General features: G+C 44.1%; 1 protein-coding gene across 2 annotated transcripts; it reads left to right on the top strand.

Moving 5' to 3' along the window:
• The first annotated feature begins 19,218 nt into the window (after positions 1–19,218).
• On the top strand, positions 19,219–24,014 carry LOC115206588 (cysteine and histidine-rich domain-containing protein 1). 2 transcript variants are annotated; one of them, XR_003880823.1, is made up of 12 exons: positions 19,219–19,472; positions 19,830–19,879; positions 20,383–20,439; positions 20,582–20,745; positions 20,828–20,931; positions 21,017–21,075; positions 21,225–21,292; positions 21,410–21,515; positions 21,612–21,731; positions 21,809–21,871; positions 22,768–23,522; positions 23,553–24,014. XR_003880823.1 is itself a non-coding variant. In XM_029773728.1 (11 exons), the coding sequence occupies exons 1-11, from the start codon at positions 19,409–19,411 to the stop codon at positions 22,924–22,926; spliced, it is 1,014 nt and encodes a 337-aa protein (XP_029629588.1). In that variant the 5' UTR covers positions 19,219–19,408; the 3' UTR covers positions 22,927–24,014. The 2 variants fall into 2 exon arrangements, 1 of the variants encoding a protein (XP_029629588.1); XM_029773728.1 differs by having other exon boundaries at positions 22,768–24,014.
• Positions 24,015–24,292: the final 278 nt, after the last annotated feature.

The raw sequence follows: 24,292 nt of genomic DNA, 5'->3' as shown, positions 1-24,292 counted from the left end.
GTTAGTGCACTGCTTACTACAATCACTCCCTGTTAGTGCACTGCTTACTACAATCACTCCCTGTTAGTGTACTGCTTACTACAATCACTCCCTGTTAGTGTACTGCTTACTACAATCACTCCCTGTTAGTGCACTGCTTACTACAATCACTCCCTGTTAGTGCACTGCTTACTACAATCACTCCCTGTTAGTGCACTGCTTACTACAATCACTCCCTGTTAGTGTACTGCTTACTACAATCACTCCCTGTTAGTGTACTGCTTACTACAATCACTCCCTGTTAGTGCACTGCTTACTACAATCACTCCCTGTACTGCTTACTACAATCACTCCCTGTTAGTGTACTGCTTACTACAATCACTCCCTGTTAGTGTACTGCTTACTACATCACTCCCTGTACTGCTTACTACAATCACTCCCTGTTAGTGTACTGCTTACTACAATCACTCCCTGTTAGTGCACTGCTTACTACAATCACTCCCTGTTAGTGCACTGCTTACTACAATCACTCCCTGTTAGTGTACTGCTTACTACAATCACTCCCTGTTAGTGCACTGCTTACTACAATCACTCCCTGTTAGTGCACTGCTTACTACAATCACTCCCTGTTAGTGCACTGCTTACTACAACCACTCCCTGTACTGCTTACTACAATCACTCCCTGTTAGTGTACTGCTTACTACAATCACTCCCTGTTAGTGCACTGCTTACTACAATCACTCCCTGTTAGTGCACTGCTTACTACAATCACTCCCTGTTAGTGCACTGCTTACTTCAATCACTCCCTGTTAGTGCACTGCTTACTACAATCACTCCCTGTTAGTGTACTGCTTACTACAATCACTCCCTGTTAGTGCACTGCTTACTACAATCACTCCCTGTTAGTGTACTGCTTACTACAAGCACTCCCTGTTAGTGTACTGCTTACTACAATCACTCCCTGTTAGTGCACTGCTTACTACAATCACTCCCTGTTAGTGTACTGCTTACTACAATCACTCCCTGTTAGTGTACTGCTTACTACAATCACTCCCTGTTAGTGCACTGCTTACTACAATCACTCCCTGTACTGCTTACTACAATCACTCCCTGTTAGTGTACTGCTTACTACAATCACTCCCTGTTAGTGCACTGCTTACTACAATCACTCCCTGTTAGTGCACTGCTTACTACAATCACTCCCTGTTAGTGCACTGCTTACTTCAATCACTCCCTGTTAGTGCACTGCTTACTACAATCACTCCCTGTTAGTGTACTGCTTACTACAATCACTCCCTGTTAGTGCACTGCTTACCACAATCACTCCCTGTTAGTGCACTGCTTACTACAATCACTCCCTGTTAGTGCACTGCTTACTACAATCACTCCCTGTTAGTGTACTGCTTACTACAATCACTCCCTGTTAGTGTACTGCTTACTACAATCACTCCCTGTTAGTGCACTGCTTACTACAATCACTCCCTGTTAGTGCACTGCTTACTACAATCACTCCCTGTTAGTGCACTGCTTACTACAATCACTCCCTGTTAGTGCACTGCTTACTACAATCACTCCCTGTTAGTGTACTGCTTACTACAATCACTCCCTGTTAGTGTACTGCTTACTACAATCACACCCTGTTAGTGCACTGCTTACTACAATCACTCCCTGTTAGTGCACTGCTTACTACAATCACTCCCTGTTAGTGTACTGCTTACTACAATCACTCCCTGTTAGTGTACTGCTTACTACAATCACTCCCTGTTAGTGTACTGCTTACTACAATCACTCCCTGTTAGTGCACTGCTTACTACAATCACTCCCTGTTAGTGTACTGCTTACTACAATCACTCCCTGTTAGTGCACTGCTTACTACAATCACTCCCTGTTAGTGCACTGCTTACTACAATCACTCCCTGTTAGTGTACTGCTTACTACAATCACTCCCTGTTAGTGCACTGCTTACTACAATCACTCCCTGTTAGTGCACTGCTTACTTCAATCACTCCCTGTTAGTGCACTGCTTACTTCAATCACTCCCTGTTAGTGCACTGCTTACTACAATCACTCCCTGTTAGTGCACTGCTTACTTCAATCACTCCCTGTTAGTGCACTGCTTACTTCAATCACTCCCTGTTAGTGCACTGCTTACTACAATCACTCCCTGTTAGTGCACTGCTTACTACAATCACTCCCTGTTAGTGCACTGCTTACTACAATCACTCCCTGTTAGTGCACTGCTTACTACAATCACTCCCTGTTAGTGTACTGCTTACTACAATCACTCCCTGTTAGTGTACTGCTTACTACAATCACTCCCTGTTAGTGTACTGCTTACTACAATCACTCCCTGTTAGTGCACTGCTTACTACAATCACTCCCTGTTAGTGCACTGCTTACTACAATCACTCCCTGTTAGTGCACTGCTTACTACAATCACTCCCTGTTAGTGTACTGCTTACTACAATCACACCCTCTTAGTGTACTGCTTACTACAATCACTCCCTGTTAGTGTACTGCTTACTACAATCACTCCCTGTTAGTGCACTGCTTACTACAATCACTCCCTGTTAGTGCACTGCTTACTACAATCACTCCCTGTTAGTGCACTGCTTACTACAATCACTCCCTGTTAGTGTACTGCTTACTACAATCACTCCCTGTTAGTGTACTGCTTACTACAATCACTCCCTGTTAGTGCAACTGCTTACTACAATCACTCCATGTACTGCTTACTACAATCACTCCCTGTTAGTGTACTGCTTACTACAATCACTCCCTGTTAGTGTACTGCTTACTACAATCACTCCTTACTGCTTACTAAATCACTCCCTTACTGCTTACTACAATCACTCCCTGTTAGTGTACTGCTTACTACAATCACTCCCTGTTAGTGGCACTGCTTACTACAATCACTCCCCTGTTAGTGTACTGCTTACTACAATCACTCCCTGTTAGTGTACTGCTTACTACAATCACTCCCTGTTAGTGTACTGCTTACTACAATCACTCCCTGTTAGTGCACTGCTTACTACAATCACTCCCTGTTAGTGCACTGCTTACTACAATCACTCCCTGTTAGTGCACTGCTTACTACAATCACTCCCTGTTAGTGTACTGCTTACTACAATCACTCCCTGTTAGTGTACTGCTTACTACAATCACTCCCTGTTAGTGCAATGCTTACTACAACCACTCCCTGTACTGCTTACTACAATCACTCCCTGTTAGTGTACTGCTTACTACAATCACTCCCTGTTAGTGCACTGCTTACTACAATCACTCCCTGTTAGTGCACTGCTTACTACAATAACTCCCTGTTAGTGCACTGCTTACCACAATCACTCCCTTTTAGTGCACTGCTTACTACAATCACTCCCTGTTAGTGCACTGCTTACTACAATCACTCCCTGTTAGTGTACTGCTTACTACAATCACTCCCTGTTAGTGTACTGCTTACTACAATCACTCCCTGTTAGTGCACTGCTTACTACAATCACTCCCTGTTAGTGCACTGCTTACTACAATCACTCCCTGTTAGTGCACTGCTTACTACAATCACTCCTGTTAGTGCACTGCTTACTACAATCACTCCCTGTTAGTGTACTGCTTACTACAATCACTCCCTGTTAGTGTACTGCTTACTACAATCACACCCTGTTAGTGCACTGCTTACTACAATCACTCCCTGTTAGTGCACTGCTTACTACAATCACTCCCTGTTAGTGTACTGCTTACTACAATCACTCCCTGTTAGTGTACTGCTTACTACAATCACTCCCTGTTAGTGTACTGCTTACTACAATCACTCCCTGTTAGTGCACTGCTTACTACAATCACTCCCTGTTAGTGTACTGCTTACTACAATCACTCCCTGTTAGTGCACTGCTTACTACAATCACTCCCTGTTAGTGCACTGCTTACTACAATCACTCCCTGTTAGTGTACTGCTTACTACAATCACTCCCTGTTAGTGCACTGCTTACTACAATCACTCCCTGTTAGTGCACTGCTTACTTCAATCACTCCCTGTTAGTGCACTGCTTACTTCAATCACTCCCTGTTAGTGCACTGCTTACTACAATCACTCCCTGTTATTGCACTGCTTACTTCAATCACTCCCTGTTAGTGCACTGCTTACTTCAATCACTCCCTGTTAGTGCACTGCTTACTACAATCACTCCCTGTTAGTGTACTGCTTACTACAATCACTCCCTGTTAGTGTACTGCTTACTACAATCACTCCCTGTTAGTGTACTGCTTACTACAATCACTCCCTGTTAGTGCACTGCTTACTACAATCACTCCCTGTTAGTGCACTGCTTACTACAATCACTCCCTGTTAGTGCACTGCTTACTACAATCACTCCCTGTTAGTGTACTGCTTACTACAATCACACCCTCTTAGTGTACTGCTTACTACAATCACTCCCTGTTAGTGTACTGCTTACTACAATCACTCCCTGTTAGTGCACTGCTTACTACAATCACTCCTGTTAGTGCACTGCTTACTACAATCACTCCCTGTTAGTGCACTGCTTACTACAATCACTCCCTGTTAGTGTACTGCTTACTACAATCACTCCCTGTTAGTGTACTGCTTACTACAATCACTCCCTGTTAGTGCACTGCTTACTACAATCACTCCCTGTACTGCTTACTACAATCACTCCCTGTTAGTGTACTGCTTACTACAATCACTCCCTGTTAGTGTACTGCTTACTACAATCACTCCCTGTACTGCTTACTACAATCACTCCCTGTTAGTGTACTGCTTACTACAATCACTCCCTGTTAGTGCACTGCTTACTACAATCACTCCCTGTTAGTGCACTGCTTACTACAATCACTCCCTGTTAGTGTACTGCTTACTACAATCACTCCCTGTTAGTGTACTGCTTACTACAATCACTCCCTGTTAGTGTACTGCTTACTACAATCACTCCCTGTTAGTGCACTGCTTACTACAATCACTCCCTGTTAGTGCACTGCTTACTACAATCACTCCCTGTTAGTGCACTGCTTACTACAATCACTCCCTGTTAGTGTACTGCTTACTACAATCACTCCCTGTTAGTGTACTGCTTACTACAATCACTCCCTGTTAGTGCACTGCTTACTACAACCACTCCCTGTACTGCTTACTACAATCACTCCCTGTACTGCTTACTACAATCACTCCCTGTTAGTGCACTGCTTACTACAATCACTCCCTGTTAGTGCACTGCTTACTTCAATCACTCCCTGTTAGTGCACTGCTTACTACAATCACTCCCTGTTAGTGTACTGCTTACTACAATCACTCCCTGTTAGTGCACTGCTTACTACAATCACTCCCTGTTAGTGCACTGCTTACTACAATCACTCCCTGTTAGTGTACTGCTTACTACAATCACTCCCTGTTAGTGCACTGCTTACTACAATCACTCCCTGTTAGTGCACTGCTTACTACAATCACTCCCTGTTAGTGCACTGCTTACTACAATCACTCCCTGTTAGTGTACTGCTTACTACAATCACTCCCTGTTAGTGTACTGCTTACTACAATCACTCCCTGTTAGTGTACTGCTTACTACAATCACTCCCTGTTAGTGCACTGCTTACTACAATCACTCCCTGTTAGTGCACTGCTTACTACAATCACTCCCTGTTAGTGCACTGCTTACTACAATCACTCCCTGTTAGTGTACTGCTTACTACAATCACTCCCTGTTAGTGTACTGCTTACTACAATCACTCCCTGTTAGTGCAATGCTTACTACAACCACTCCCTGTACTGCTTACTACAATCACTCCCTGTTAGTGTACTGCTTACTACAATCACTCCCTGTTAGTGTACTGCTTACTACAATCACTCCCTGTACTGCTTACTACAATCACTCCCTGTTAGTGTACTGCTTACTACAATCACTCCCTGTTAGTGCACTGCTTACTACAATCACTCCCTGTTAGTGCACTGCTTACTACAATCACTCCCTGTTAGTGTACTGCTTACTACAATCACTCCCTGTTAGTGTACTGCTTACTACAATCACTCCCTGTTAGTGTACTGCTTACTACAATCACTCCCTGTTAGTGCACTGCTTACTACAATCACTCCCTGTTAGTGCACTGCTTACTACAATCACTCCCTGTTAGTGCACTGCTTACTACAATCACTCCCTGTTAGTGTACTGCTTACTACAATCACTCCCTGTTAGTGTACTGCTTACTACAATCACTCCCTGTTAGTGCAATGCTTACTACAACCACTCCCTGTACTGCTTACTACAATCACTCCCTGTTAGTGTACTGCTTACTACAATCACTCCCTGTTAGTGCACTGCTTACTACAATCACTCCCTGTTAGTGCACTGCTTACTACAATAACTCCCTGTTAGTGCACTGCTTACCACAATCACTCCCTGTTAGTGCACTGCTTACTACAATCACTCCCTGTTAGTGCACTGCTTACTACAATCACTCCCTGTTAGTGTACTGCTTACTACAATCACTCCCTGTTAGTGTACTGCTTACTACAATCACTCCCTGTTAGTGCACTGCTTACTACAATCACTCCCTGTTAGTGCACTGCTTACTACAATCACTCCCTGTTAGTGCACTGCTTACTACAATCACTCCCTGTTAGTGCACTGCTTACTACAATCACTCCCTGTTAGTGTACTGCTTACTACAATCACTCCCTGTTAGTGTACTGCTTACTACAATCACACCCTGTTAGTGCACTGCTTACTACAATCACTCCCTGTTAGTGCACTGCTTACTACAATCACTCCCTGTTAGTGTACTGCTTACTACAATCACTCCCTGTTAGTGTACTGCTTACTACAATCACTCCCTGTTAGTGTACTGCTTACTACAATCACTCCCTGTTAGTGCACTGCTTACTACAATCACTCCCCTGTTAGTGTACTGCTTACTACAATCACTCCCTGTTAGTGCACTGCTTACTACAATCACTCCCTGTTAGTGCACTGCTTACTACAATCACTCCCTGTTAGTGTACTGCTTACTACAATCACTCCCTGTTAGTGCACTGCTTACTACAATCACTCCCTGTTAGTGCACTGCTTACTTCAATCACTCCCTGTAGTGCACTGCTTACTTCAATCACTCCCTGTTAGTGTACTGCTTACTACAATCACTCCCTGTTAGTGTACTGCTTACTACAATCACTCCCTGTTAGTGTACTGCTTACTACAATCACTCCCTGTTAGTGCACTGCTTACTACAATCACTCCCTGTTAGTGCACTGCTTACTACAATCACTCCCTGTTAGTGCACTGCTTACTACAATCATCCCTGTTAGTGTACTGCTTACTACAATCACACCCTCTTAGTGTACTGCTTACTACAATCACTCCCTGTTAGTGTACTGCTTACTACAATCACTCCCTGTTAGTGCACTGCTTACTACAATCACTCCCTGTTAGTGCACTGCTTACTACAATCACTCCCTGTTAGTGCACTGCTTACTACAATCACTCCCTGTTAGTGTACTGCTTACTACAATCACTCCCTGTTAGTGTACTGCTTACTACAATCACTCCCTGTTAGTGCACTGCTTACTACAATCACTCCCTGTACTGCTTACTACAATCACTCCCTGTTAGTGTACTGCTTACTACAATCACTCCCTGTTAGTGTACTGCTTACTACAATCACTCCCTGTACTGCTTACTACAATCACTCCCTGTTAGTGTACTGCTTACTACAATCACTCCCTGTTAGTGCACTGCTTACTACAATCACTCCCTGTTAGTGCACTGCTTACTACAATCACTCCCTGTTAGTGTACTGCTTACTACAATCACTCCCGTTAGTGTACTGCTTACTACAATCACTCCCTGTTAGTGTACTGCTTACTACAATCACTCCCTGTTAGTGCACTGCTTACTACAATCACTCCCTGTTAGTGCACTGCTTACTACAATCACTCCCTGTTAGTGCACTGCTTACTACAATCACTCCCTGTTAGTGTACTGCTTACTACAATCACTCCCTGTTAGTGTACTGCTTACTACAATCACTCCCTGTTAGTGCACTGCTTACTACAACCACTCCCTGTACTGCTTACTACAATCACTCCCTGTTAGTGTACTGCTTACTACAATCACTCCCTGTTAGTGCACTGCTTACTACAATCACTCCCTGTTAGTGCACTGCTTACTTCAATCACTCCCTGTTAGTGCACTGCTTACTACAATCACTCCCTGTTAGTGTACTGCTTACTACAATCACTCCCTGTTAGTGCACTGCTTACTACAATCACTCCCTGTTAGTGCACTGCTTACTACAATCACTCCCTGTTAGTGTACTGCTTACTACAATCACTCCCTGTTAGTGCACTGCTTACTACAATCACTCCCTGTTAGTGCACTGCTTACTACAATCACTCCCTGTTAGTGCACTGCTTACTACAATCACTCCCTGTTAGTGCACTGCTTACTACAATCACTCCCTGTTAGTGTACTGCTTACTACAATCACTCCCTGTTAGTGCACTGCTTACTACAATCACTCCCTGTTAGTGCACTGCTTACTACAATCACTCCCTGTTAGTGTACTGCTTACTACAATCACTCCCTGTTAGTGTACTGCTTACTACAATCACTCCCTGTTAGTGTACTGCTTACTACAATCACTCCCTGTTAGTGTACTGCTTACTACAATCACTCCCTGTTAGTGTACTGCTTACTACAATCACTCCCTGTTAGTGCACTGCTTACTACAATCACTCCCTGTTAGTGTACTGCTTACTACAATCACTCCCTGTTAGTGTACTGCTTACTACAATCACTCCCTGTTAGTGCACTGCTTACTACAATCACTCCCTGTTAGTGTACTGCTTACTACAATCACTCCCTGTTAGTGCACTGCTTACTTCAATCACTCCCTGTTAGTGTACTGCTTACTACAATCACTCCCTGTTAGTGTACTGCTTACTACAATCACTCCCTGTTAGTGTACTGCTTACTTCAATCACTCCCTGTTAGTGTACTGCTTACTATAATCACTCCCTGTTAGTGTACTGCTTACTACAATCACTCCCTGTTAGTGTACTGCTTACTACAATCACTCCCTGTTAGTGCACTGCTTACTACAATCACTCCCTGTTAGTGCACTGCTTACTACAATAACTCCCTGTTAGTGCACTGCTTACTACAATCACTCCCTGTTAGTGTACTGCTTACTACAATCACACCCTCTTAGTGTACTGCTTACTACAATCACTCCCTGTTAGTGTACTGCTTACTACAATCACTCCCTGTTAGTGCACTGCTTACTACAATCACTCCCTGTTAGTGTACTGCTTACTACAATCACTCCCTGTTAGTGTACTGCTTACTACAATCACACCCTGTTAGTGCACTGCTTACTACAATCACTCCCTGTTAGTGCACTGCTTACTACAATCACTCCCTGTTAGTGTACTGCTTACTACAATCACTCCCTGTTAGTGTACTGCTTACTACAATCACTCCCTGTTAGTGTACTGCTTACTACAATCACTCCCTGTTAGTGCACTGCTTACTACAATCACTCCCTGTTAGTGTACTGCTTACTACAATCACTCCCTGTTAGTGCACTGCTTACTACAATCACTCCCTGTTAGTGCACTGCTTACTACAATCACTCCCTGTTAGTGTACTGCTTACTACAATCACTCCCTGTTAGTGCACTGCTTACTACAATCACTCCCTGTTAGTGCACTGCTACTTCAATCACTCCCTGTTAGTGCACTGCTTACTTCAATCACTCCCTGTTAGTGCACTGCTTACTACAATCACTCCCTGTTATTGCACTGCTTACTTCAATCACTCCCTGTTAGTGCACTGCTTACTTCAATCACTCCCTGTTAGTGCACTGCTTACTACAATCACTCCCTGTTAGTGTACTGCTTACTACAATCACTCCCTGTTAGTGTACTGCTTACTACAATCACTCCCTGTTAGTGTACTGCTTACTACAATCACTCCCTGTTAGTGCACTGCTTACTACAATCACTCCCTGTTAGTGCACTGCTTACTACAATCACTCCCTGTTAGTGCACTGCTTACTACAATCACTCCCTGTTAGTGTACTGCTTACTACAATCACACCCTCTTAGTGTACTGCTTACTACAATCACTCCCTGTTAGTGTACTGCTTACTACAATCACTCCCTGTTAGTGCACTGCTTACTACAATCACTCCCTGTTAGTGCACTGCTTACTACAATCACTCCCTGTTAGTGCACTGCTTACTACAATCACTCCCTGTTAGTGTACTGCTTACTACAATCACTCCCTGTTAGTGTACTGCTTACTACAATCACTCCCTGTTAGTGCACTGCTTACTACAATCACTCCCTGTACTGCTTACTACAATCACTCCCTGTTAGTGTACTGCTTACTACAATCACTCCCTGTTAGTGTACTGCTTACTACAATCACTCCCTGTTAGTGCACTGCTTACTACAATCACTCCCTGTTAGTGTACTGCTTACTACAATCACTCCCTGTTAGTGCACTGCTTACTACAATCACTCCCTGTTAGTGCACTGCTTACTACAATCACTCCCTGTTAGTGTACTGCTTACTACAATCACCTCCCTGTTAGTGTACTGCTTACTACAATCACTCCCTGTTAGTGTACTGCTTACTACAATCACTCCCTGTTAGTGCACTGCTTACTACAATCACTCCCTGTTAGTGCACTGCTTACTACAATCACTCCCTGTTAGTGCACTGCTTACTACAATCACTCCCTGTTAGTGTACTGCTTACTACAATCACTCCCTGTTAGTGTACTGCTTACTACAATCACTCCCTGTTAGTGCACTGCTTACTACAACCACTCCCTGTACTGCTTACTACAATCACTCCCTGTTAGTGTACTGCTTACTACAATCACTCCCTGTTAGTGCACTGCTTACTACAATCACTCCCTGTTAGTGCACTGCTTACTACAATCACTCCCTGTTAGTGCACTGCTTACTTCAATCACTCCCTGTACTGCTTACTACAATCACTCCCTGTTAGTGTACTGCTTACTACAATCACTCCCCTGTTAGTGCACTGCTTACTACAATCACTCCCTGTTAGTGCACTGCTTACTACAATCACTCCCTGTTAGTGTACTGCTTACTACAATCACTCCCTGTTAGTGCACTGCTTACTACAATCACTCCCTGTTAGTGCACTGCTTACTACAATCACTCCCTGTTTAGTGCACTGCTTACTACAATCACTCCCTGTTAGTGCACTGCTTACTACAATCACTCCCTGTTAGTGTACTGCTTACTACAATCACTCCCTGTTAGTGCACTGCTTACTACAATCACTCCCTGTTAGTGCACTGCTTTACTACAATCACTCCCTGTTAGTGTAACTGCTTACTACAATCACTCCCTGTTAGTGCACTGCTTACTACAATCACTCCCTGTTAGTGTACTGCTTACTACAATCACTCCCCTGTTAGTGTACTGCTTACTACAATCACTCCCTGTTAGTGCACTGCTTACTACAATCACTCCCTGTTAGTGTACTGCTTACTACAATCACTCCCTGTTAGTGTACTGCTTACTACAATCACTCCCTGTTAGTGCACTGCTTACTACAATCACTCCCTGTTAGTGTACTGCTTACTACAATCACTCCCTGTTAGTGCACTGCTTACTTACAATCACTCCCTGTTAGTGTACTGCTTACTACATCACTCCCTGTTAGTGTACTGCTTACTACAATCACTCCCTGTTAGTGTACTGCTTACTTACAATCACTCCCTGTTAGTGTACTGCTTACTATAATCACTCCCTGTTAGTGTACTGCTTACTACAATCACTCCCTGTTAGTGTACTGCGTACTACAATCACTCCCTGTTAGTGTACTGCTTACTACATCACTCCCTGTTAGTGCACTGCTTACTACAATCACTCCCTGTTAGTGCACTGCTTACTACAATCACTCCTGTTAGTGTACTGCTTACTACAATCACACCCTCTTAGTGTACTGCTTACTACAATCACTCCCTGTTAGTGTACTGCTTACTACAATCACTTCCCTGTTAGTGCACTGCTTACTACAATCACTCCCTGTTAGTGCACTGCTTACTACAATCACTCCCCTGTTAGTGCACTGCTTACTACAAATCACTCCCTGTTAGTGTACTGCTTACCTACAATCACTCCCTGTTAGTGTACTGCTTACTACAATCACTCCCTGTTAGTGCACTGCTTACTACAATCACTCCCTGTACTGCTTACTACAATCACTCCCTGTTAGTGTACTGCTTACTACAATCACTCCCTGTTAGTGTACTGCTTACTACAATCACTCCCTGTACTGCTTACTACAATCACTCCCTGTTAGTGTACTGCTTACACATCACTCCCCTGTTAGTGCACTGCTTACTACAATCACTCCCTGTTAGTGCACTGCTTACTACAATCACTCCCTGTTAGTGTACTGCTTACTACAATCACTCCCTGTTAGTTGTACTGCTTACTACAATCACTCCCTGTTAGTGTACTGCTTACTACAATCACTCCCTGTTAGTGCACTGCTTACTACAATCACTCCCTGTTAGTGCACTGCTTACTACAATCACTCCCTGTTAGTGCACTGCTTACTACAATCACTCCCTGTTAGTGTACTGCTTACTACAATCACTCCCTGTTAGTGTACTGCTTACTACAATAACTCCCTGTTAGTGTACTGCTTACTACAATCACTCCCTGTTAGTGCACTGCTTACTACAACCACTCCCTGTACTGCTTACTACAATCACTCCCTGTTAGTGTACTGCTTACTACAATCACTCCCTGTTAGTGCACTGCTTACTACAATCACTCCCTGTTAGTGCACTGCTTACTACAATCACTCCCTGTTAGTGCACTGCTTACTTCAATTACTCCCTGTTAGTGCACTGCTTACTACAATCACTCCCTGTTAGTGCACTGCTTACTACAATCACTCGCTGTTAGTGTACTGCTTACTACAAGCACTCCCTGTTAGTGTACTGCTTACTACAATCAACCCCTGTTAGTGTACTGCTTACTACAATCACTCCCTGTTAGTGTACTGCTTACTACAATCACTCCCTGTTAGTGCACTGCTTACTACAATCACTCCCTGTTAGTGCACTGCTTACTACAATCACTCCCTGTTAGTGTACTGCTTACTACAATCACTCCCTGTTAGTGTACTGCTTACTACAATCACTCCCTGTTAGTGCACTGCTTACTACAATCACTCCCTGTACTGCTTACTCCAATCACTCCCTGTTAGTGTACTGCTTACTACAATCACTCCCTGTTAGTGCACTGCTTACTACAATCACTCCCTGTTAGTGCACTGCTTACTACAATCACTCCCTGTTAGTGCACTGCTTACTTCAATCACTCCCTGTTAGTGCACTGCTTACTACAATCACTCCCTGTTAGTGTACTGCTTACTACAATCACTCCCTGTTAGTGCACTGCTTACCACAATCACTCCCTGTTAGTGCACTGCTTACTACAATCACTCCCTGTTAGTGCACTGCTTACTACAATCACTCCCTGTTAGTGTACTGCTTACTACAATCACTCCCTGTTAGTGTACTGCTTACTACAATCACTCCCTGTTAGTGCACTGCTTACTACAATCACTCCCTGTTAGTGCACTGCTTACTACAATCACTCCCTGTTAGTGCACTGCTTACTACAATCACTCCCTGTTAGTGCACTGCTTACTACAATCACTCCCTGTTAGTGCACTGCTTACTACAATCACTCCCTGTTAGTGTACTGCTTACTACAATCACTCCCTGTTAGTGTACTGCTTACTACAATCACACCCTGTTAGTGCACTGCTTACTACAATCACTCCCTGTTAGTGCACTGCTTACTACAATCACTCCCTGTTAGTGTACTGCTTACTACAATCACTCCCTGTTAGTGTACTGCTTACTACAATCACTCCCTGTTAGTGTACTGCTTACTACAATCACTCCCTGTTAGTGCACTGCTTACTACAATCACTCCCTGTTAGTGTACTGCTTACTACAATCACTCCCTGTTAGTGCACTGCTTACTACAATCACTCCCTGTTAGTGCACTGCTTATTACAATCACTCCCTGTTAGTGTACTGCTTACTACAATCACTCCCTGTTAGTGCACTGCTTACTACAATCACTCCCTGTTAGTGCACTGCTTACTTCAATCACTCCCTGTTAGTGCACTGCTTACTTCAATCACTCCCTGTTAGTGCATTGCTTACTACAATCACTCCCTGTTATTGCACTGCTTACTTCAATCACTCCCTGTTAGTGCACTGCTTACTTCAATCACTCCCTGTTAGTGCACTGCTTACTACAATCACTCCCTGTTAGTGCACTGCTTACTACAATCACTCCCTGTTAGTGCACTGCTTACTACAATCACTCCCTGTTAGTGCACTGCTTACTACAATCACTCCCTGTTAGTGTACTGCTTACTACAATCACTCCCTGTTAGTGTACTGCTTACTACAATCACTCCCTGTTAGTGTACTGCTTACTACAATCACTCCCTGTTAGTGCACTGCTTACTACAACCACTCCCTGTACTGCTTACTACAATCACTCCCTGTTAGTGTACTGCTTACTACAATCACTCCCTGTTAGTGCACTGCTTACTACAATCACTCCCTGTTAGTGCACTGCTTACTACAATCACTCCCTGTTAGTGCACTGCTTACTTCAATTACTCCCTGTTAGTGCACTGCTTACTACAATCACTCCCTGTTAGTGCACTGCTTACTACAATCACTCGCTGTTAGTGTACTGCTTACTACAAGCACTCCCTGTTAGTGTACTGCTTACTACAATCAACCCCTGTTAGTGTACTGCTTACTACAATCACTCCCTGTTAGTGTACTGCTTACTACAATCACTCCCTGTTAGTGCACTGCTTACTTCAATCACTCCCTGTTAGTGCACTGCTTACTTCAATCACTCCCTGTTAGTGCATTGCTTACTACAATCACTCCCTGTTATTGCACTGCTTACTTCAATCACTCCCTGTTAGTGCACTGCTTACTTCAATCACTCCCTGTTAGTGCACTGCTTACTACAATCACTCCCTGTTAGTGCACTGCTTACTACAATCACTCCCTGTTAGTGCACTGCTTACTACAATCACTCCCTGTTAGTGCACTGCTTACTACAATCACTCCCTGTTAGTGTACTGCTTACTACAATCACTCCCTGTTAGTGTACTGCTTACTACAATCACTCCCTGTTAGTGTACTGCTTACTACAATCACTCCCTGTTAGTGTACTGCTTACTACAATCACTCCCTGTTAGTGTACTGCTTACTACAATCACTCCCTGTTAGTGCACTGCTTACTACAATTACTCCCTGTTAGTGCACTGCTTACTACAATCACTCCCTGTTAGTGCACTGCTTACTACAATCACTCGCTGTTAGTGTACTGCTTACTACAAGCACTCCCTGTTAGTGTACTGCTTACTACAATCAACCCCTGTTAGTGTACTGCTTACTACAATCACTCCCTGTTAGTGTACTGCTTACTACAATCACTCCCTGTTAGTGCACTGCTTACTTCAATCACTCCCTGTTAGTGCACTGCTTACTTCAATCACTCCCTGTTAGTGCATTGCTTACTACAATCACTCCCTGTTATTGCACTGCTTACTTCAATCACTCCCTGTTAGTGCACTGCTTACTTCAATCACTCCCTGTTAGTGCACTGCTTACTACAATCACTCCCTGTTAGTGCACTGCTTACTACAATCACTCCCTGTTAGTGCACTGCTTACTACAATCACTCCCTGTTAGTGCACTGCTTACTACAATCACTCCCTGTTAGTGTACTGCTTACTACAATCACTCCCTGTTAGTGTACTGCTTACTACAATCACTCCCTGTTAGTGTACTGCTTACTACAATCACTCCCTGTTAGTGCACTGCTTACTACAATCACTCCCTGTTAGTGCACTGCTTACTACAATCACTCCCTGTTAGTGCACTGCTTACTACAATCACTCCCTGTTAGTGTACTGCTTACTACAATCACTCCCTGTTAGTGTACTGCTTACTACAATCACACCCTGTTAGTGCACTGCTTACTACAATCACTCCCTGTTAGTGCACTAGTTACTACAATCACTCCCTGTTAGTGTACTGCTTACTACAATCACTCCCTGTTAGTGTACTGCTTACTACAATCACTCCCTGTTAGTGCACTGCTTACTACAATCACTCCCTGTTAGTGCACTGCTTACTACAATCACTCCCTGTTAGTGCACTGCTTACTACAATCACTCCCTGTTAGTGTACTGCTTACTACAATCACTCCCTGTTAGTGTACTGCTTACTACAATCACACCCTGTTAGTGCACTGCTTACTACAATCACTCCCTGTTAGTGCACTAGTTACTACAATCACTCCCTGTTAGTGTACTGCTTACTACAATCACTCCCTGTTAGTGTACTGCTTACTACAATCACTCCCTGTTAGTGTACTGCTTACTACAATCACTCCCTGTTAGTGCACTGCTTACTACAATCACTCCCTGTTAGTGCACTGCTTACTACAATCACTCCCTGTTAGTGTACTGCTTACTACAATCACTCCCTGTTAGTGCACTGCTTACTACAATCACTCCCTGTACTGCTTACTACAATCACTCCCTGTTAGTGCACTGCTTACTACAATCACTCCCTGTTAGTGCACTGCTTACTACAATCACACAGCTACTCTTCCTTGGGTTCCACACAAAACATGAAACATAATACAGAATGACATAGTACAGAATTACATAGTACAGAATGACATAGTACAGAATGACATAATACAGAATGACATAATACAGAACATCATTAGACAAGAACAGCTCAAGGACAGAACTACATACATTTTTAAAAAGGCACACGCAGCCTACATATCAATCCATACACACAAACTATCTAAGTCAAATAGGGGAGAGGCGCTGTGCCGTGAGGTGTTTCACTGCTTACTACAAAACAAACTACGTAAGGAATAGGTTGACATTAGAGATGGTGTCATGGTATGACATTATGTCTGTTTATAAAGGGCTTTCTGTTTCTGATAAACTGTACGGCCTGCAGGTGGCGCTCTGCATGCTGGAGAGCATAAAGAAACCCGAGCTGGCCCAGGAACTGGAGAGGAAGTGCAAGAGGGGAAAGAACCAGAACTTTCTTTCTCTGACCAGACCAGAATAGATCTGGTTTCACATCATTTAGCCAGCAGCATACCACCCTGCATCCCACCGCTGGTTTCCTCTGAAGTCAGTCCCTGGATGGGAGACCAGATGCTGCTGGAAGTGGTGTTGGAGGACCAGTAGGAGGTGCACTCTTTCCTCAGGTTTAAAATAAAATATCCCAATACTCCAGGGAAGTGACTGGGAGCATTGGCCAGTGTTGGGTGCTGTCTTTCAGATAGGCTGTTAAACTGGTGTTCTGTCTCTGTGGTCACTAAAGACCCCTTATCGTACGAGTAGGTGTGTTAACCTCGGTGTCCTGGCTGAATTACCCATCTGGCTGTCTAATTATCCCCACATTCATCCCTCTTCCCTGTAACTAATCCCCAGGTCTTTGCTATAAATGACAATGCTTTCTCAATCAACTTACTTGATCAAATATTGTTTAAATACTTTTTTCTGTGCATTTGAGTATTTGAAAATTCACAGCCCAAAACAATTACTTTTATTTGAGTGTTTGAATGGTTATTTGTAAAAACATGTATAAAGTAATAGTCAACCAAATTGTATTTGAAAATACTTTCAAAACCAGTAGTGGAAAAAGTACACAAAAGTCATACTGTAGTAATGATATCTGAATAGAAAATGACTCAAGTAAAAGTGAAACTTGAGTAAAAGTATTTGGTTTTAAATATACTTAAGTATCAAAAGTAATTGCTAAAATATACTTAAGTATTAATTGTAAAAGTATAAATCATTTCAAAATCCTTATATTAAGCAAAGCAGACGACATTCCGTTTGTGTTCCCGTTCTGGGAGATGCAGTCGCTGAGGGAGCAGAACATAGTTCAGAAGAACATCAGTATGTTGAGACGTGCTCCATGGACTTTCTGGAGCAGCCAGACTGCAGGGTGCTGTGTTTGTCATGAACGGGATCGACATCTACCGAGGAAAACTCGACTTCAAGGTACTGACTACTGTCTGTCTGTCTGTCTCTTTCTTTATTCCTGTCTGTCTGTCTGTCTGTCTCTTTCTTTATTCCTGTCTGTCTGTCTGTCTGTCTGTCTGTCTGTCTGTCTGTCTGTCTGTCTGTCTGTCTGTCTCTTTCTTTATTCCTGTCTGTCTGTCTGTCTGTTTCTTCCTGTCTGTCAGTCAGTCAGTCAGTCAGTCTGTCTGTCTCTTTCTTTATTCCTGTATGTCTGTCTGTCTGTCTGTCTGTTTCTTCCTGTCTGTCTGTCTGTCTGTCTGTCTGTCTGTCTGTCTGTCTGTCTCTTTCTTTATTCCTGTCTGTCTGTCTGTCTGTTTGTCTGTCTGTCTGTTTCTTCCTGTCTGTCTGTCTGTCAGTCAGTCTGTCTGTCTCTTTCTTTATTCCTGTCTGTCTGTCTGTCTGTTTGTCTGTCTGTCTGTTTCTTCCTGTCTGTCTGTCTGTCAGTCAGTCTGTCTGTCAGTCTCTTTCTTTATTCCTGTCTGTCTGTCTGTCTGTCTGTCTGTCTGTCTGTCTGTCTGTCTGTCTCTTTCTTTATTCCTGTCTGTGTCTGTCAGTCAGTCTCTTTCTTTATTCCTGTCTGTCTGTCTGTCTGTCTGTCTGTCTGTCTGTCTGTCTGTCTGTCAGTCAGTCTCTTTCTTTATTCCTGTCTGTCTGTCTGTCTGTCTGTCTGTCTGTCTGTCTGTCTGTCTGTCTGTCTGTCTGTCTGTCTGTCTCTTTCTTTATTCCGGTCTGTCTGTCTGTCTGTCTGTCTGTCTGTCTGTCTGTCTGTCTGTCTGTCTGTCTGTCTGTCTGTCTGTCTGTCTGTCTGTCTGTCTGTCTGTCTGTCTGTCTGTCTCACTCACTCACTCACTCACTCACTCACTCACAACACCCTAATCATTACGAAACATCTATTGATTAAATAAACCATTACATTGTTTGTTAACCAAATTCGACACTCATTGACCTCCATGCGAAAAAAACGCCACCTGCTGGAGAAGAAAGATCTTGACAGATTGAGTGCAGTTAATCTCTCTTGCTTCGTCTCTTCGTACGTGCCTGCAAACAACACTGTCTGGCTGGTTAACGAAAGTTCCCGAACCTCACCGGCATTTCCCGGAACTGTGTGCGGCAAATGTACAGGAGGAAACACATGGCCGGGCACGCTGATCAACATAGATCAAAATATTGTATTAAACATCTGCCTGCTTTACATCCTAATTGAATATAGTATATTTTAATAGCCCGACGAGTTATCTCTGTTCGTTCATCATGCCGTTGATGTGCTACAACAAAGGTTGCGGACAACGATTTGACCCAGACGACAACCCTGGTGGTAAGTGTAGCTATACAATGAATCTAACTGGCTGTATACCAACCTATACATGTCTATACACGGCATTCTCAGTTTAGGAATAGTTGAATGCTAGATATTGTACACGTTCTTTATTATTAGCAAGTGACAGCTGCAAACCTGTGCCTTTGTGGATGTTTGTGCGCCGTTCCCGTATCGCACGGAACACGGCGGAGACGTATATGTATATATAACCAGGGCGGATCGCCAACATTTTGTACTATGATCTGAAAGGAAAGTGTTGATACAATGAAATATATCATTTTCATATGTTTTATGAAACTAGATAGTTATGTCCGTGTTTTGCTATATCATATTAATGAATTTTCTCCTCCATAGATGCCTGTACCTTTCACCCTGGTGTGCCTGTTTTTCACGATGCTCTTAAGGTAGGGTCAACCTTACCCTGACAGAACCAAGAAACACGATGCTCTTAAGGTAGGGTCAACCTTACCCTGACAGAACCAAGAAACACGATGCTCTTAAGGTAGGGTCAACCTTACCCTGACAGAACCAAGAAACACAATGCTCTTAAGGTAGGGTCAACCTTACCCTGACAGAACCAAGAAACATAGTATGTGAGTAAGACTTTTGGGACAATAACGTTAAGGTTGCTGGTTTGAATCCCCGAGCCGACATGCCCTTGAGCAAGGCACTTAACCCTAATTGCTCCTGTAAGTTGCTCTGGATAAGAGCATCTGGTAAATGTACAGCGGTTTCCTCTCCTAATCACCTCTCATTCATCTCCACTTACCTGAACACAAAAGAGAGGTGATAAAAGCAGCTGCCGTACAGATGAAGGAGAGGACACGAGGTGGAGAGAGATTTTTATAGACTATTGACTCTGTGGGTAATGAACCCGTATTATGGTGGACCTGTCTGTGTCCTGTAGGGCTGGTCCTGCTGCACGAGACGCACCACGGACTTCTCAGACTTCCTCAGCATAGAGGTGAGTTAACCCCCCCCCCCCTGGCTCTTTCTGCTCCCTCTCCCTCTCTGAGTTAGAAGAGAAGAAGCCTTTGTAAAGTTCCAGACGTGTTCAGTATTAAATGTGGATATGCTGACGTTAAATGGTATGTTTCTCTCCTCAGGGCTGCAGCAGAGGTGTTCATAACAGAGAGAAGCCAGCGGAGCCAGTCAGGCCGGAGGTGACGAGCTCCGAGGGGAGGAGAGAGAAGGGGGAGGAGCTAAAGCCTCGCGGTGACACCTATATCATCCAGGCTCCTAAACCACTGGAGCTGATACACAGACCCAGGTAACACACTTCACTCAGGTGACTCACACACACACAGTTTGTGTTTATCCTTAGTGATCGTGCGTGTGTGTCTGTGTTTCAGTGGTGATGAGCCCCTGGTCAGACTTCAGCAGAAGGTGTTCTCCTCTCTGAGACAGGCTCTGGAGAAGCTCCAGCTGGCCGAGAACAGCCAACCTCACAACACAGGTATGCTGCTGTCATAATGGACCTTTAACCTGGTTCTGATAGGACTGAGAGGTGGCTGGCTCACAGGCTCTCTCTCTCTCACTAGAGGAAGAGGGGGAGGAGGTGAAGATTGGCACGTCCTGTAAGAATGGAGGCTGCTCCAAGGTAGAGCACTAGTCCAGTTCATATTCTCAGTGTGTGGTAGAAGTTACCAGGAAGTTACCAGTCATGGTTCAGAGAGTGATGAGATGAATAGCTGTTTGGATTTAGTGTATTGTGTTGATGGTGTGTGTCCTGGTTTCTCTCCCTTGCAGTGTTTCTCTGGTCCAGGGAGTAACGAGGAATGTAAACACCACCCTGGAGTCCCTAACTTCCACGAGGGGTGAGACCCAAAACCACTTGAGATTCTGATGTCGTCCTCCTGTCCACTTTATCTGGATAGATGTGCGATCAATGACTGTTGTTGGCATCTGTTCTGTGCTTGTCCCCTGTCTGTCAGGATAAAGTTCTGGAGCTGCTGTAGGAGGAAGACGTCTGACTTTAACTGTTTCCTGGCCCAGGAGGGCTGCACCACAGGAAGTCACCTCTGGAGGAAACCAGACAAGGTCAGCACCCCTTCAGAGTTTAGCTCAGGCACTGACTCAGACATCCCCCTCTAACCCCCCCCCCCCCCCCCATTTATTTCTCTGTCCCCCCTCCAGGGGATGAAGGTGGTACCATGTAGGTTTGATTGGCACCAGACTGGCAGCCAGGTCATCATCTCGATCTATGCCAAGAACTCTCTACCAGAGCTCAGCTATGCGGAGGCCAACGGCACCACGGTACACACCACACACAGGAAACAGATGTTTGAAAATGCTTGCCTTTTGTGTCAGTGATTAGTATATCTGTGTTCTAGGTGGCCATACGTGTGGTCTTTGAGGGAGAGAAGGAGTTTGAGCAGAAGATCAACTTATGGGGGGTGAGTGACGAAGATGATGGTGGTAACGAGTGATGATTGTAATGAGTGAAGATGAGGGTAACGAGTGAAGATGAGGGTAACGAGTGAAGATGATGATGGTACTGAGTGATGATGATGAGGGTACTGAGTGATGATGATGGTGGTAATGAGTGAAGATGAGTGATGATGGTACTGAGTGATGATGATGATGATGGTACTGAGTGATGATGATGAGGGTACTGAGTGATGATGATGGTGGTAATGAGCTGTTCATTGTGACAGTATGGAGTAACTATTAGAACTCTAAGTCCTGTCTTATTAAGTCATTTAACAGGATCTCTGTGGAAGTCATAGTTCATCTCCCTCATGTCTCCTAGGTGATCTCTGTGGAAGTCATAGTTCATCTCCCTCATGTCTCCTAGGTGATCTCTGTGGTAGTCATAGTTCATCTCCCTCATGTCTCCTAGGTGATCTCTGTGGTAGTCATAGTTCATCTCCCTCATGTCTCCTAGGTGATCTCTGTGGAAGTCATAGTTCATCTCCCTCATGTCTCCTAGGTGATCTCTGTGGAAGTCATAGTTCATCTCCCTCATGTCTCCTAGGTGATCTCTGTGGAAGTCATAGTTCATCTCCCTCATGTCTCCTAGGTGATCTCTGTGGTAGTCATAGTTCATCTCCCTCATGTCTCCTAGGTGATCTCTGTGGAAGTCATAGTTCATCTCCCTCATGTCTCCTAGGTGATCTCTGTGGAAGTCATAGTTCATCTCCCTCATGTCTCCTAGGTGATCTCTGTGGAAGTCATAGTTCATCTCCCTCATGTCTCCTAGGTGATCTCTGTGGTAGTCATAGTTCATCTCCCTCATGTCTCCTAGGTGATCTCTGTGGAAGTCATAGTTCATCTCCCTCATGTCTCCTAGGTGATCGATGTGAGTAGCAGCGTGGTGAACATGATGTCTTCCAAGATGGAGATCTCTATGGGGAAGGAGGAGCCAATCACCTGGGCCCGTCTGGACCTGCCCTCTCCCACAGACACACCCACTGAGGGGGGGAATGGGATCGGAAAGGGGGATGCGTAGAACTAGACAGAATGATATCAATCACATGGTACATGCTCCACCCATATGTTTTAATTAACCTGTTGAAGGTAGGCTGAGAGCAGTAGGCTGAGAGCAGTAGGCTGAGAGCAGTAGGCTGAGAGCAGTAGGCTGAGAGCAGTAGGCGGCTGAGAGCAGTAGGCGGCTGAGAGCAGTAGGCGGCTGAGAGCAGTAGGCGGCTGAGAGCAGTGAGCAGTAGGCTGAGAGCAGTATGTATACCGTACATACGCAGAACTTTCTGTATTTATTTGGCTGCTAGTGACACCAAATGTTCCAAGACAATGACATTCTACTCAGAATGTGGAGGCTGAACTTCACTGAAACACAATAACCATCAGGTCTTCCCACTGAAACACAATAACCATCAGGTCTTCCTACTGAAACACAATAACCATCAGGTCTTCCTACTGAAACACAATAACCATCAGGTCTTCCTACTGAAACACAATAACCATCAGGTCGTCCTACTGAAACACAATAACCATCAGGTCTTCCTACTGAAACACAATAACCATCAGGTCATCCTACTGAAACACAATAACCATCAGGTCTTCCTACTGAAACACAATAACCATCAGGTCTTCCTACTGAAACACAATAACCATCAGGTTATTGAGACCATCAGGAAAAGAGATGCAGGCAGCTATCACCATAGCATCCCTCATCAGGATCTGTAGCTAAGGAGCAATTGGGGACAGCCAATCAGAATGTAAACTGTTCTGAACACCAGAGGACGGGCTCATTGTAATGGCTGGAATGAATTGAACAGAATCAAATGTGTTTGATACTTTTTCATTTATTCCACACACACAGTCCTTCTGTTCTTTGTCAATTGCATTTGAGACTATTTGTGCCATTTATTGATATCAGTTTCCTTCCAGAAAATGTAACCTGTCAAACGAAGTTCTTGCTTTAAGTCTTTGTTTTGGGTTTTAATTGTTTTACAGCACTTCTGAGATCTGTGATTTAGTTTCACTCTTTGCTTTCTGTAGTTAGCTTTATTTCCTTGTTTTGTATGAAAACAATGTGCTCTCCCACAAACGTAATAAAACTCTGATCCTACATTGTAATTACAGTGTCCAGTATTGGCTATCTTCATACCAGAGAGTAAACGCTCACAAACCATTACTTTATTAAAAGTTGTTTGACTAAAAGCACATGGTATGTTCAGCGGTGGGAGAGGATGTGGCTTCAGGTACTACACAGAGTGTTAGGCAGGACTGGTGTGTGTGTGATTGTGTTAGGCAGGGCTGGTGTGTGTGTGATTGTGTTAGGCAGGGCTGGTGTGTGTGTGATTGTGTTAGACAGGGGGTGTGACTTTCTCAGGTGGTGTGTGTGTGTGATTGTG

This window comes from Salmo trutta, chromosome 13, assembly GCF_901001165.1.
Source record: "Salmo trutta chromosome 13, fSalTru1.1, whole genome shotgun sequence".
Lineage (NCBI taxonomy): Eukaryota > Metazoa > Chordata > Actinopteri > Salmoniformes > Salmonidae > Salmo > Salmo trutta.
This window is presented reverse-complemented; position numbering and strand designations above follow the sequence as displayed.

What these genes read in the sequence shown, in the direction of transcription:
- LOC115206588 (XM_029773728.1), top strand. Translation starts at nt 19,409, where the DNA reads ATGCCGTTGATGTGCTACAACAAAGGTTGCGGACAACGATTTGACCCA. An exon ending in CCCAGACGACAACCCTGGTG is followed by an intron (nt 19,473 to 19,829) that starts GTAAGTGTAGCT and finishes TCTCCTCCATAG; the next exon opens with ATGCCTGTACCTTTCACCCT. An exon ending in GTCCCTAACTTCCACGAGGG is followed by an intron (nt 21,293 to 21,409) that starts GTGAGACCCAAA and finishes CCTGTCTGTCAG; the next exon opens with GATAAAGTTCTGGAGCTGCT.